Below are 13,909 nucleotides of genomic sequence, written 5' to 3'. Positions count from 1 at the left end.
TCCTGTCCTCGTATTGGCTAGACTCTCTTTCCAGTGACTACCTATGGGCTCCTTTGGGGTTCTCTTGTCGAATCCATCACTTGCCCTGTTGCTTCCCTTTTCTTTCTCCTGCCTAGATGCTGAACAGCATGCAGATCTTGTGGCTCTTGGTGGTTTGTCCTTACCTGCTTGTAGCTTGAGGTTTTTTTATAGCTGTCTTGTCACTTAGTTCTATAGTATATGCTGCCTGTGGATTTTTGGTTTTGAGATCTAGTTGCCCTCTTTTTATGTTGGGATTTGTAGAGATTCAGAAACTTTGCTGCCATCGCCACCATCTTCCCAGAATCTTTAAATTCACAAAGTTCCAGCATTTTGGCATTACAGGGGTTCTTACTCTCCAGAGAAGTAATCATCTAGTGACTGGATTTGGAAGCAGGGTTATGAGAACTCAGGTCTCCTGATGTGCTGACAAGTGTGGTCCTCCTACGTCGTGGCCACTCTCTGTGCCATTTGGAAGGTACTATCACTGTCCTCTTTCGGCGACATTTGTTGTCATCTTTTTGTGTGACACCTTTAGAGATGGCATGGAGCAGTGAACTGATTTTGAATTATTAGTATTTTTTCTGAGTGGTGCCATACTAATTTGGTGTTCAAAATCATGTTTTTCTTAATTTATGAAATGCTGTTCAGTTTCAATCTAATTTTCATGGAGTTGCATAGCTCCGAGGGTTTAACACAGTCATCGTGCTGTCTCACACAGGTCAGTGATTTATTCAGTAGGTGGTCCTTGCTCTCTACTCTGTGGAAGTCCTGCATCAGGTAGATGTTTTAGATACGACAGTGCACCAGACAGGCAGGCAGACAGGCATTCCCTACAGTGGGAGAAATGCCGTGTTAGAGAAAACAGTGGCTGCAGCAGGAACACATTACGTGGCCTCTAACTTCTTTGGGGGTCAGGGAGGCCTTGTTAGCACTTGTAATGGAAGTCAAGGCCTGGAAGTTTAGCAGGCACTGGCAGATGACTAGTAGGGTTAAGAGGACCCAGGTAGAGGGAACAGAGTATGTAGAGAATCAAGAAAACTGAAACGGGGTGCCTGGGTGGCTCAGTTTAGTGTCTGACTCTTGATTTTGGCTCAGGTCATGATCTCAGGGTCTGGGATTGAGCCCTGCATCAGGCTCAGGTTGAGCATGGAGTCTGCTTAGGATTCTCTCTCTCCCTCTCCCTCCGCCCGCCCCCCCCCACGTGTACATGCACACACTCTCTTAAAAAAACAACATACACAAACAGAAAATTCAGGAATATATTAATAGTTACTGAAGCTAATAACCAAAATAATGACTGAAAGCAAGAAATAATGCTATAAATCAACTCACAAGCATACTTTTAAAGCAGTTGCCTTTTTTTTTTTAAATTAGAGTGGAAATTTGACTGTGGATATGGTAGAGGGGTAGATGGTTCTGTAAAGTGGCAGGTAAAATAATAGAATGGGCAAAGGCATCTTGCATTTGTACATATGTTGCTTTAATTTTATTATAGGTATTTCTCTATTTTTTAGATAATTGGCTAATTCCAAATTTTAGAATAATAACGTAGATAGAAGTGAGGAAGCTTTTGTGTTTTATGATTACTTAAAATATAGGTATTTCTTCTAAGACACTAGAATATTTGTATTTATTTTTTACGGACCGTAAGCTATAGGGCTAATTTATGTATTCTGTATTCAGTGTGGACTCACTATTACTTTTAGCATATTTTTTATATGAAAATGTAACACAGTAAATAAAGGGATTTACCATAAAATTTTAAAAAGTGTTGTCTTACTAGTTTTCTTTACACAGGCAAGAGAAATCTATCAATATTTTGTATATCCGAAGTAAGAATCTAAGTGTGTAAAGTGTTTGTGTGTTTTATTTTTGAAAACTAGGTTGGTGTGTGATTTGCCTTCCATTTAAACGTTAGAATTGACTTAGTTTCAGAGCTGGTGCCCAGAGTTTCCCACAAAAGGTTTCCTGCATCTGCTGACTGTTGCTGATAAGAGTCCAGTGTTTAAGCCTTTTGTTTATCTGAGGAAATTCCTGTTAGGTGTGTGCACATTCCCCTTTGTTTTCAGTATTAGCCTTAGTAAGTCTGGCCATAAGAATCTTACACAACACTCTATTCTTTCAGCAAAATCCTTTTGCACATGGGGGATACTTTTCTGCGTGTAAGTAAGATGGGCATGAGCTAATCAGAATCTGTTGACCACTACTCTGTATGAACCAAAAGATTTTTCATTTAATGATAAGCTGCTTAATTGGTTTAAAAAATAACATCCGTGCACATCATTTGGAAGATGTTCTTCACTGGAAGTACTGTTTTGGCAGTATGAAATAAATTTATTATAAATTTGTCTGATTAAGTTTGAAGAAGACTTTGAAGTGGATATTTGATGAGTTTTATTTAAGTATGTTTTGGTGGTATTTGAATGTTTTTCTTTCTGATATCCACTGTATCCAAAGCTACAAGTATAATCTGTTCAGTATTTAGAGGCTGAGGTTTTCAGTTTCAGTTAAATCACACCTGCTATTACAGCCAAAACTGTTGTGCCCAAGGAAGTATTCCGGCAGCTGTGCATTGCCATTTTCCACCAGGAAAGCTTTACACAGCCTTTGGTTCTTGACCTCCCGTCAGGAAATGGTTTTGGGAAAAACCAGTGACAAATTTTCTTGCTAGTGTGAAAGAACAGTAAATAATATTTTCTGAACAATTTACTACTTATGTCACCTTTTGTTTAATCAGACAGACATCAATGATAACTGTTTTCTCTTTGAAAATGTAAAAAGTCATTTTTCACCGTTTGTTTTGGAAAATTTATGGTTTCTTAGCTAAACTGAATTCTTAGAACTAAGATAGGTTTATTACTTATGTAAATATTTACATAGATTGATATTTGTAAGAAATTTTCAAAAATTTTTGTATAAGGGAAGAAAATAGAGAAACTAAGCTTCTTTGCTTTAAGACATTTTAATTCTTTAGATAGATTCCACCAAAAACTCATCTCTCATTTCAGGCCTTTGAAGACCTCAGCAAGCTAATGATCAAGGTATGTGTAATTTACACCTATTGAATTCCTCCCAGTTATGATATGAGTTTTGTTAGCAGACACTTTGGGGACATGATTTCTTTCAGTCTTTTACTGTTCTCTTGACAGGCTAAGGAAATGGTGGAGTTATCAAAATCAATTGCTAATAAGATTAAAGACAAGCAAGGTGACATCACAGAAGATGAGGTAAATAGGTTGCCTTTTTAAGGCATTAGAAACGAGATTAGACAAATAATGCAGTGATGTTTTGGTGGGTTAGGAGTTTCTTTCTTAATGTAGTGATTTCTGTTAGGGCTTGTGGATAGATGAGAGTATTAAAGAAAAAGTCAACCAGTAGGATTAGAAGATACTTGAATACCTTCTTTGGGAGTGTGGAAAAGAGAGATACTGAAATGTGTAAGGAGTGGTTGTTTTATACATACCCATATGTTTGATACTTGTTTCATTAAATTTGTCTACACTCTGGTCACAGCCATGTTCCTTTCTAAGTTTTTGGCTTTATCATTTGGTTGGCCTTAAATACAGCGCAGTTGCTACCTAAACCTCTTCTCACACCGAACTTGTGAGGTCAGTGGAGTATGAAATATCAAGATAAGGAAGAATTAATTAGCTTTATGCAGGGAACTACTAGAAATCCACTTTCTTAGAGTTTATAGAACTATAGAAACAAGGTAGAAGAAATGGGTGGATATAGAAATAATTGAGTAGAATTGAATTTATGATAGAAAGATTTCAAATGTTGGGGTGGAGAGACTAATGCTGTTTATTTGTCCTTTTGTGCATTTTCTTCTCTGATTATAGACCATCAGGTTTAAGTCCTATTTGCTGAGCATGGGCATCGCTAACCCAGTTACCAGGGAAACCTGTGGCTCTGGCACACAGTACCACATGCAGCTGGCCAGACAGCTGGCTGGAATACTGCAGGCGCCGCTAGAGGTAAAAGCAAAACCTAAGTGGTCTCTCGGTTTTGTTAAATAATTGCCAAGTCTTCAGAAATCTTAATGCGAGTTTAACTCCTTTCACAGTGTGGCTACTATTCAACCAACATGTTATTTTTTTCTTTCAGGAATATTAAATCATTTTGGTGTACTTATTAGTGGATTTGTTGTCAAAATCTAGATTGTTTTCAATTTCCATTTCAGATATCTGTAACTCCTTAAATCTATTTGATAGGAAGTTTTTCTTATCTCTTGTTTTCAAAAGGAAATACATGATCTCTAGATGTTTATATATATTCCTATATATCGAATCTTAATATAAGTGTACTGTTAATCATTTCATAATACAGATTTATCTTTTGACATTACTCAGGCAATCAAAACTTCATTTATTAAAAAAACTTCTATTAAGAAGTATTTCCATCATGACAAAATAGAATTGTATAATGAATCCCTCCATGCCTATCATCCAGGCTCGTGTGTAAGCAGCCTTCACTCAAAATTACTTTAAGGCAATCCCAGACATCACATTACTTTGTAAATTTTTCAGTATGTAATTACAATGATAAAGATGCCTTTAAATGTAATTATAATCCCATTTCACACAGGAAAAGTTAAAAATAGTTTTTTAGTATTATCAAATATATTGTTAGTAGTCACATTTTCTCTTACAGTTGGTTTGTTCAAATCAGGATACCTTGCAATTGGTTGATTTGTCTCAAAGTTTTTTGTGTTTTTTTTTAATTCCATAGGTTTCCCCTTCTCCTGTCTCTTTTTTCTCTCCCATACAACTTATTTATTGAAGAAACTAGTGGTTTATTATAGAGTGTCTCAGAGTCTGAATTTTATTGATTTGTGTTTTAACATACTTCCCTGCTCCATGTATTCCATGGAAGTTATATATATTCCAGACTGGAAGTTATATCTAGAAGTTCTTCTTTCCTTTTCTCTGATGCACGTTTCATAGAGGGTGCTGTGCATTTCCATCAGGAGGTACATAATGTCTGTCTTTTTGGTGATGTAGCAGCAGCTACTAACAGTCAGTATCTAGATCTGTTATTCATTTGGGGTTACAATGGTGATGTTCCTATTTAATTCCATGATTTATTCATTTATTAGTTGTAATAACTTAAAACATTTAAATACACTTTTTGAAACATGGTGTAGAGGCCCTCATCTCATTTAAGTAAATGTTAAAACAGTAATGATATTAAAGTCCAAATACTGAATTTGAAATGCTTCATGTATCTGACTAGGTTTTCCTCTGTATAAATTTAGTTTTTAAAGACTTCTTAGGAAGTTTTATGATTCCTGATTTCACTCTGCTTATGATCTCTGTTAAGAAATGCCAACTGGTGCTCATTATAACATAATACTTTTTAAATTCCATATTTTAACAGGAACGAGGGGGAATAATGTCACTCACGGAGGTGTACTGTTTAGTAAACCGAGCTCGAGGAATGGAAGTAAGAATAGAACATTTAGATATTCTTTTAACTAAATATAGACTTTCTTAATATAATACACATTCCCCAAAGTGAGTACAATTTGAGGAAGGGTTGAGAATATCAAAACTATTTGAGAAGCAGTGTGGTGTAGTAAAAGAATACTGCCTTGGGATCTAGGAGGTAGACTCTGTCCCTGTTTTGCCAGTGATGTGCTGAGTGATGTTGAGGAACTTACTTAACCTCACTGACGCTCGGTTTTCCTACCTTTAAAACAAGGATTCGGATTGACCGATACCTTCTGGCTTTAATATTCTGTGTCTGTACTGTGATTAATGAGCTTGGGTATGATCCTTTTCTCTGTGACTGTCAACTGTTTTGGATTCCCTGGGCTGGATACAGATGGTCTGTAGAGAAACGGGGGGAAAGCTGCCCTCCTCCTCTGGCTCTGAGTCAGCAGTGGCTGTTTTTCGACCCTCATTGTCCCTTCACACCCATGTGTCCTTGGCCCCCCGAGTTCTGTCCGTGCACTCAAGCCCTTCAGTCAGACACAGTTCTGTGGCGTCATTCGTCCCCTCTGTGCGAACAGTGGATACGCATGTCTGTTCAGCGCCCCCCGCAGAGCCGGGAGTTGAGGCTCCGCTCTGTTTTTATTTGAACTGTCGTCGTGGCTGCCGTCAGGGAGTCCTTACCGTCTGCGCTCTGCACACATTACCCCATTTCTCCTCGCGGTACCTCAGCGACGTAGCTGCTTTCCCTCTCCCCACCCAGGGCATGGTGTGAGGATGAGGAAGCTGAGGCTCACAAAGGTTCAGTTATCTAACCAAGGCTGCGCCCGGAAACAGTGGTCTGACAGGCGTTTGGGCCCAGGCTGGGCTGGTTCTGGAGCCATTCTGTGTGACTCAAAGTTGTACTCGTCAGCCGCCACACGGGCTGGTTCTTTAAGGTCGCGTGGTCTGGAAGGGTGGCCACTAGCTAGCTACATGTGACAACTGTGACCTTGCAATACAGTTAATCCAAACTGAGGTTTGCTAGAAGTGTAAATTACACACCAGAGTTGGAAGACTTCATAAAGGGGCGCCTGGTTGGCTCAGTAGGTTAAGCGACTGCCTTTGGCTCAGGTCATGATCCTGGAGTCCCGGGATCGAGTCCTGTCAGCGGGGAGTCTGCTTCTTCCCTCTGGCCCTCCCCCCTCTCATGCGCTCTCTCTCATTCTCTCTGTCTCTCTCTCTCTCAAGTAAATGGATAAAATCTTTTAAAAAAAAAAAAAGACTTCGTACAGAATATGAAAATTAAATATCTCGTTAATAATTTTTATATTGATTTTATGTTGATGTTTTAGATCTCTTGGGTTAAATAAAATACATGTATTAAAATTAATTTCACCTGTTCCTTTTTATTTTATTAATATGACTACTGGAAATTTAAAATTACATATATGGCTTGCATTGTCTTCTGTTGGATAGCACTGCTTTCTTTGTTATTTTTTTGCCTTATAGTGATGAAGCCACCTAAAATCCCTGATAAATGATAATTTTTACATTTTTATTTAAAACAATTTTTTGAAATAGACTCCATGCCCAACATGGAGCTTGAACTCATGACCCTGAGATCAAGTCACAGATAAATGATAATTGTTAAATTTCCTCTTCTGTTCTAGTGATCATCATAATTATATAGCATCACTCTATTAATTTGCAGTGTAAACTGGATTTTTTTTCCTATTAGTTGCTCTCACCAGAAGATTTAGTGAATGCGTGCAAGATGCTGGAAGCGCTAAAATTACCTATCAGGTAAAAGAACCTCTGTGGGAAGCTTGCCAACTAGAGCCACTGTTCCATACAGAGTAGACAGGAAGGGCCTGCCGGGCCTGCTGTCTGCGTGGTGAGCCAACCTATTGCCCCTCTTGGAATTAAACGAACAGAATTCACTTGTCATCTGGCTTCCCGCCTTATCAGGGCTGGTAGTGCAAGTCTTGTTGATTTGGGGGCAGTGACAGAAGAATGTCGGCTCTTCCTAGGAGGTCAGAATAAGCAGCCCCTCTGCTAGACATCTTGTTAGTTTCTGGAGAGTTCAAAAGTACAGATCTTCAGCTGTGAATTATATTTTCCTCTCCTCAGGTTAAAAAAAAAAGTGCAGACATATTTTCTTGAGCATGTGGTATATTATAGTTCATACTTTGATTAAATATTTATTCACCAGCTTTTTAGTTATGCTGTAGTTGCTTGTGGTTGTTATGTGTTAAATATTGCCCTGATATCCAGACATAAAAGAAAGCACAGGATCTTTGCACCTCCTTAGTGGTTGAAGATCCTAGATATTCACAGCTTTGTTCTCCCATCTGTCATTTTTAGGCTCCGAGTTTTTGACAGTGGCGTCATGGTAATTGAGCTTCAGAGCCACAAGGAAGAGGAAATGGTGGCCTCAGCCTTGGAGACAGTATGTGAACCCCGTTTCCTCCTCATCAGTCTGCCCACCAAAACCTGAATGCTTAGCAACTTGAGAAACAGGATTTCCTTTTGAATTTAACTTTACTAAAAAGTAATGTTTGTAGACCCCATTAAAAACACCTATTATTAACAGTGAATAAATACTAATCAAAATTACACTTTTCAAACTTTTGAAACTTATCAAGGAGAATTGGAATTCGTGAGGTGCTGTCTTTTTGTTTGAAGCTCAGTCCTGCGGACAGGTTTTTCACTTTGTTAATTGGAATGTTACCTGTGATGGAACTTTTTCTTTGAGTAACACCTACGTAAGCAGTATTATGAAACATCACAAGTTGTTTTACCAAATAATTGCTTCAAAAAATATGAAAAGCAACTGTAGTTTAGATGGGTTTTACTGGACAAACTACTGCTATTACTCATTAGGAGACTGGAAATATTACTGCCTTCATAGCCTCTGTGGTGAACCTGTTTAATTTCAGTAGCTCATATTTATTACACTTATTTTAAACTAGATGAAAACCTCAAGACTATCGGTATTTCTACCATATATTTTAAGCTAAACCTAATATAAGGTTCCTTTACTGGAGCATGAAGTATGCACTCAGAATTTGTTATATGTTTCTTTTCAGAATCTCAAAGAGTGCTTCTTAGGGTTCAGTATAGTGCCTTTGTTACATTCTAGAGGGCTTCATGGTATTTTAGGCTCTACTACGTTTTTCTCGATCCTTCAGCATTTGTAGAATTAAACATTAGTGAAGAAGATTTAGTTCTATAGTAAATATTCTTTGGATTTTAGTAAGAAATTCAGTAAATTACTTCCTGAGTACGCTGGTAGACGCCCTCCCTAGGTTAGTACCTAGGTGGCCTGAATTATCACATTTTTTCCCTGCTGTGTTTCTGTTAGGTTTCAGAAAAGGGATCCCTGACATCAGAAGAGTTTGCTAAGCTGGTAGGAATGTCTGTCCTCCTGGCTAAGGAAAGGTAAGTGAGGTCCTTGCTCTTCATTACAACTGTATTTGTGCTTCCGAATGGACAAATGATTGTGGTGTTTCCCCTTGATTCCTAGGTTGCTTCTGGCAGAGAAGATGGGTCATCTTTGCCGAGATGATTCAGTGGAAGGCTTGCGGTTTTACCCAAATTTATTTATGACACAGAGCTAAGGGTTTTGTATTTCAAATACTTCTTGTTCGTGTACTTGTATCATGTAGACATTGTAGGACATTGAGCTCAGAGTAAACCCTGATAAACTGAGAATTTCTGGAACTTTATACTATAATATAAAACCCTTTTAATTGCTCCCTAAATATTATGGTCCAGGAAGTTTACTTGGGATAAATAGAGGAAAATACAGAAAATTGAATGTCACTATGAATTTGAAATCATGCTACCCTCAGAGTTTAACTTGAAATATGGTGGGTTTTAACTTGATACTCAAACCTGACCTTTTTTTTTTTTTTTAAAGACGGGAGTATAGTTAATGGGGAGGAAAGAAGTTGCATGTTTGGACAGGTTAGATCATTTTTCTGGTGTGACTAAAACTCATTGAATTATAAACAAAGTTTTTCTCTGCATCTAATATGCCCGTTTTTGGGGGCAGGGTGGTAGTTCATGAAACCAGTCATACCTACAATGTAGCTTAAGAACTGACAGCATTGGGACAGAACATCAGACTGCAGAACACCATATGAGGCTCCTTTCCTAAGGGCTTTTCTTTAGAAGCAGTCATAAGCATGTCTTCAACAGATACCTTAAAAAAGGAGAAAACTGTATTTAACTTATGTATATATAATCTGACTCGTTCTTTTTTTCAAGTGATGATTTCACGGCTGGCATTTAAAGAATGCAACTATCTCATTTTGTTTAAAAAATGCTGTGGATTTTGAAACTGAGTTAACGAGCTGTGTAGACACGCCCAGAGATATGATTACAAATTTGCAAAGTAGACGGCTGAGGAATTCCCTAGGATTGTGTGGGTGGGTGGAGGGGCCGGGAGAACCTTTAAGTAACTTAACAGAAACCTTGGTGCTCTTTGACCTCGAAAGCCAGGGACAGGAACAAAGAAGGTAGACAAGTAATCGGTCTCCTTTTCCTTCCCTTAAGGAGTTTCAACAAGGAACTTTAAAAAATCTTTCATCTTCCAGCAATATTTTTTTTTTCTTTACCCCATACATTAGAAGTTGTGTAGAGAAACTATCTCACTGAAGAGTATTCCCGAGATGACAAAAACTGGCTAATATTGAATGTAGGTTGCTTGAGCTCTAAAGTGGACTGCCGGACTTCGTAAGTTACTGCTGCCCAGCGTGCCGTGTGTCGGTATTACCTCAAACTCAGGGACAGAAGGAGACTCCCCTTCTAAGACTGTGTTGAAAATGGAAAGCAGTGATGGTTTTCCGCCAAGCCTCCAGAAGGGATAGTGTCTGTATTGAGCTAACTGTTGTGACCAGCAGGAGGGGATGCCCTGGCTCACGCACTGGGATCCCAAAGACGTTGGTTGTCACTGGGTGTGGTGGAGGCCACCGCCGGAGGCCACGACAGATGCCCTGTGGGGCAGTTGCATAGTCCCTGCATCCTCCAGCATCATGGGAACGTCTTGGCTGAGGCTTCCTGCCTGTCTTCGTTTTCCAAACCTGTCCCTGATTCCACAGTGTGATGACACAGCCCCTCCTTTCCTCATTGCTCAGCCGCAGGTTTGTTTCGGGGGAATTCAGTGTCTGGCTGCCTGTGTCTCGTGGGCCATTGTGCAAACTTGTTTGTATAGCACTCCTGTTTCTGGGTTGTGCTCACACTGCTCTGGCAAACATGTACACGCATGTTCGTATGCACACGCACACACACACATACGGTATTCTCATCCGGCTAAGGCTTTTAAAAAATTACAAAGGTAAATAATAATCTGTTTCAGCAGTTGGAATGAGTTGCAACTAAGATTGAGCTACTGGATCTAGCTCTTACGATTTGGATTCATTACAGCCAACTCCCACAGTTCAACATATTTATTTACATTAGTGTGACAACACATTAAAAAAAATGGAGCAATCTAAATTGTATAAAGTGAACTAAAGAGGAAGAAAAGTGACATATGAATATATTTTGCAAATGTTACATTAATTTAAAAAAAAGTATGATTTTACTGTTTTACTTTTAAAGTGGGCATTCTTCACTGTTTCCAGACCTCTGTATATTTTTTATCCCCCCCTTTTTTTTGCCAAATAAGGTGTTACAGAGGTTATGTTTAAATACAACCAATCAGGCCCTAAATGCAAAAAAAAAATTCATCTTGGTGCTCATCACTGGTATAATTATTTTTGCTTTATTAACTTTGCTCTTAGGAGCAAAAATTTGTTTGTAGCTTTACGGTAATGGAATTTTTCTAGTCATTGTCAAAAATTTTTTTACATTGTACAAGTAAAGATTGTTTTCAGGGTTAAATGATTGGAATTAATGTATATAGAGTAAAATTACTGGAAAACTTTTAAATGATTTTCTTAACTTAGTGTTCTTTTTAAAATACTCTTTGGAAAATATATGAAAGTGATAAAACTTTAATGAGAATAAGCCAGTATGTTAAGAATTGTTTCCTTATTTATGACCTGAAGATCTTACTGTTTTAGTTTTTTTAAAAGAAAACAATGGGAAATGGCTCATGAACTGTTTGGGTTTTTTGTTTGTTTGTTTTAATTCTTGATGTGAATTCCATTGTTGACTGACCTTGTGTATTCATATGAATGTACTATCTCTTGTTCCCTTTAACCAGACTAGCCTGAGCAGACATGGATTTGTCATGTCTTCATTCTCATGCTCTGCCCAGCAATCTCAGCGTTTTCATTTTGGTATGGTAGAGTCACAACTCATAAGCTGGTTAGATTTTTACACGTGCCTCGGAATTAAATCAAGCACGCTCAAAATGATCCCTGAAAATTTCTGAAATTGCCAATGAAGTTCTCTGTGTAGTCTTAAAATTAGAATCCCTGTAGAGTGATACACGGATATGAATATATTATGAATATAGTAAGTTTACTATATACAATATACAGTAAAAACTACATAGCGTCAGTAGACTTTTATAACACCAATAATTAAACTATCTAAATGCGTGTCCTTTTTTTTGTTGTTTTTGTTTTTTGGCGACTAGGTATGCTTGAATTTATGTAAATTTCTTGCTCATCCCACCCCTTATGATAGATCTCGTGTAAACTCCACAAGGGGAGAAATTTTTATCTGGTTTGTTTGTGGATATATCCTCAGAGCCTAGAACAGGGCCTGGCACACAGTAAGCATTCAATAAATATTAACTGAATGAATGAACTCTGATGTATATACCTATTTATAACCTGGCTCCATTTATCCTACTTTTTCTCCCATTCAATTCAATAAAAAAAATTTTTTTTAAATACATATTGACTGCGTGAGGAACTATGTGGGCCACTGGTGGTGGTGATGGGCAAAATGAATAAGATACATCTCCTGCCTTTAAGAGGGTGGCCTAGTTGGGCAAATAGACATGTGAACAGTGTTCCCTGAAGATGGAATGAGGTGCTTGTCACGGAAGCGGCACAGGTACTGTGCTGGGCAAGGCAGGAGGGAGGATCCTTTGGTTCCGGTGAAGGGATCTGGAAAGGCTGTGTGGGAGAAGAAGAGCCTCATACACGAGGCTCACAAGGACCAACAAATTGTCAGCAGGTGGAAGGCACTGGGTTAGGGGAGTAACATGAGGCATGCCCCTTCCTATCCCTGGGGCATATTTCCTTGGACTGTGCAGACTTGCCTTTCTTTACTTTTCCGCATTCACTTACCACCTCCAGCCCAATAATCAGAATCATACTTTGCTCATTCCCACCCGCTTTAGAAAAATCTGTTTCCATTACACGGCTCCGTAATAGTTATGCCCCATTTGCATGACTATATTTTGTCTTGATACCGTAAGAAATGAGGAATTGGGTTTCTTAAGTTCAAGAGCTGTTATATAACTGTGAAGCTTTTAAATCTCTTCTGGCCTAGGTCAATGATTGTACATGGTAGATACCTAGTTAAGTATTAACTGAATACTTGAGCAATTTTTGGATTATAATGTGTCATGAATTGACAAACCTAAATCTGTGTCCTTTACCATCTGCTCAAGAGGCTTCTCAACCAGACTTGTCAGGGCTCAGCCTGTCTGAGATACTCTGTCTTATTCAAATTCCATGACATGGGGCATATCCATGATGTGGGAAGCACTCCAGAAAAGTCAGGTTAACACACATGTAAGATCTTGTTATTACAGTGTGAAAATTGGGTCATTCGTGTTCTTTGAGTCCTGGTAATCATGAGTCAGTTAAAGCTTTTCTCTCAGAGCATGATCTAAGGAAATAAAGGATCTCTCCAAAGGATACTATCAAGATAGTGAATATGTTTACAATTTGCCCAAGATTACTAGACCAGTCACTGACCCAGAAAGAATTAAAGCTACCTTGACAGCAGCTTGTTTTAGTTAATCCCAAGACCATGGAAGCTTTTTTCCCTTCATATTTACGCTGCCTTTAGGAAAGATTATGTCTTAAATGTGCAATAAAGACAAAAATACAGTTTGGCAAGAATTCTAATTAAGGCAAAAATGTCCAAGCACATTGATCCAGCCTCTTGTACCTGGATTTAGGTCCTCCCAAGTCCCAGAGGTGGATTTCCAGGGAGAGCATGTCTGAAAGGTTAATGCAGAGCAAGTTGCTTTCTATGTTTCACTTAATCACCACAAAACTTTGGTTCAACTATTATATGCCTTTCACAGTGGAGGAAAGAAGCGGTTATTTGCCAAGGTTACTGAAGTGGGGCTAGAATTAATCTTAGCTTTCTCTAACCCCAAAGCCCCACTCTTTACATTGAGCTTTTGCTTTCAAAACTGCCAAGGACTGTGGCATATATTTGAAAAGAAATCTCAACTTGGGCTGATGAATGGACATTGGAGTAGATAATTCTGTCATGAAAGCCTTGGGTGGATTTAATTAGTACTGCTAGTATTAATTATTGGACAAGATAAG

The 13,909-nt window shown here is 38.4% G+C and overlaps 1 protein-coding gene across 3 annotated transcripts in view; it reads left to right on the top strand.

Moving 5' to 3' along the window:
* Positions 1-12,290, top strand: part of VPS36 (vacuolar protein sorting 36 homolog) — a 30,763-nt gene extending 18,473 nt beyond the window's left edge. The window contains exons 7-14 of one of the 3 annotated variants that reach the window (XM_028105292.2): positions 3,030-3,062; positions 3,171-3,248; positions 3,864-3,998; positions 5,401-5,466; positions 7,174-7,238; positions 7,800-7,884; positions 8,800-8,876; positions 8,962-12,290. In XM_028105292.2, the coding sequence (XP_027961093.1) occupies positions 3,030-3,062; positions 3,171-3,248; positions 3,864-3,998; positions 5,401-5,466; positions 7,174-7,238; positions 7,800-7,884; positions 8,800-8,876; positions 8,962-9,055 (633 nt within the window). In that variant the 3' untranslated portion in view covers positions 9,056-12,290. The remainder of the gene's footprint in view (positions 1-3,029; positions 3,063-3,170; positions 3,249-3,863; positions 3,999-5,400; positions 5,467-7,173; positions 7,239-7,799; positions 7,885-8,799; positions 8,877-8,961) is intronic. The other 2 variants (XM_088021808.1, XM_028105300.2) reach the window with 2 other exon arrangements.
* Positions 12,291-13,909: the final 1,619 nt, after the last annotated feature.

The sequence above is a fragment of the Eumetopias jubatus genome, unplaced genomic scaffold, assembly GCF_037043125.1.
Source record: "Eumetopias jubatus isolate StellerSeaLion01/CBP00866 unplaced genomic scaffold, mEumJub1_p1.0 scaffold_3, whole genome shotgun sequence".
Lineage (NCBI taxonomy): Eukaryota > Metazoa > Chordata > Mammalia > Carnivora > Otariidae > Eumetopias > Eumetopias jubatus.
Note: the sequence above shows the minus strand (reverse complement) of the source record. Positions and strands in the feature narration are given on the sequence as shown.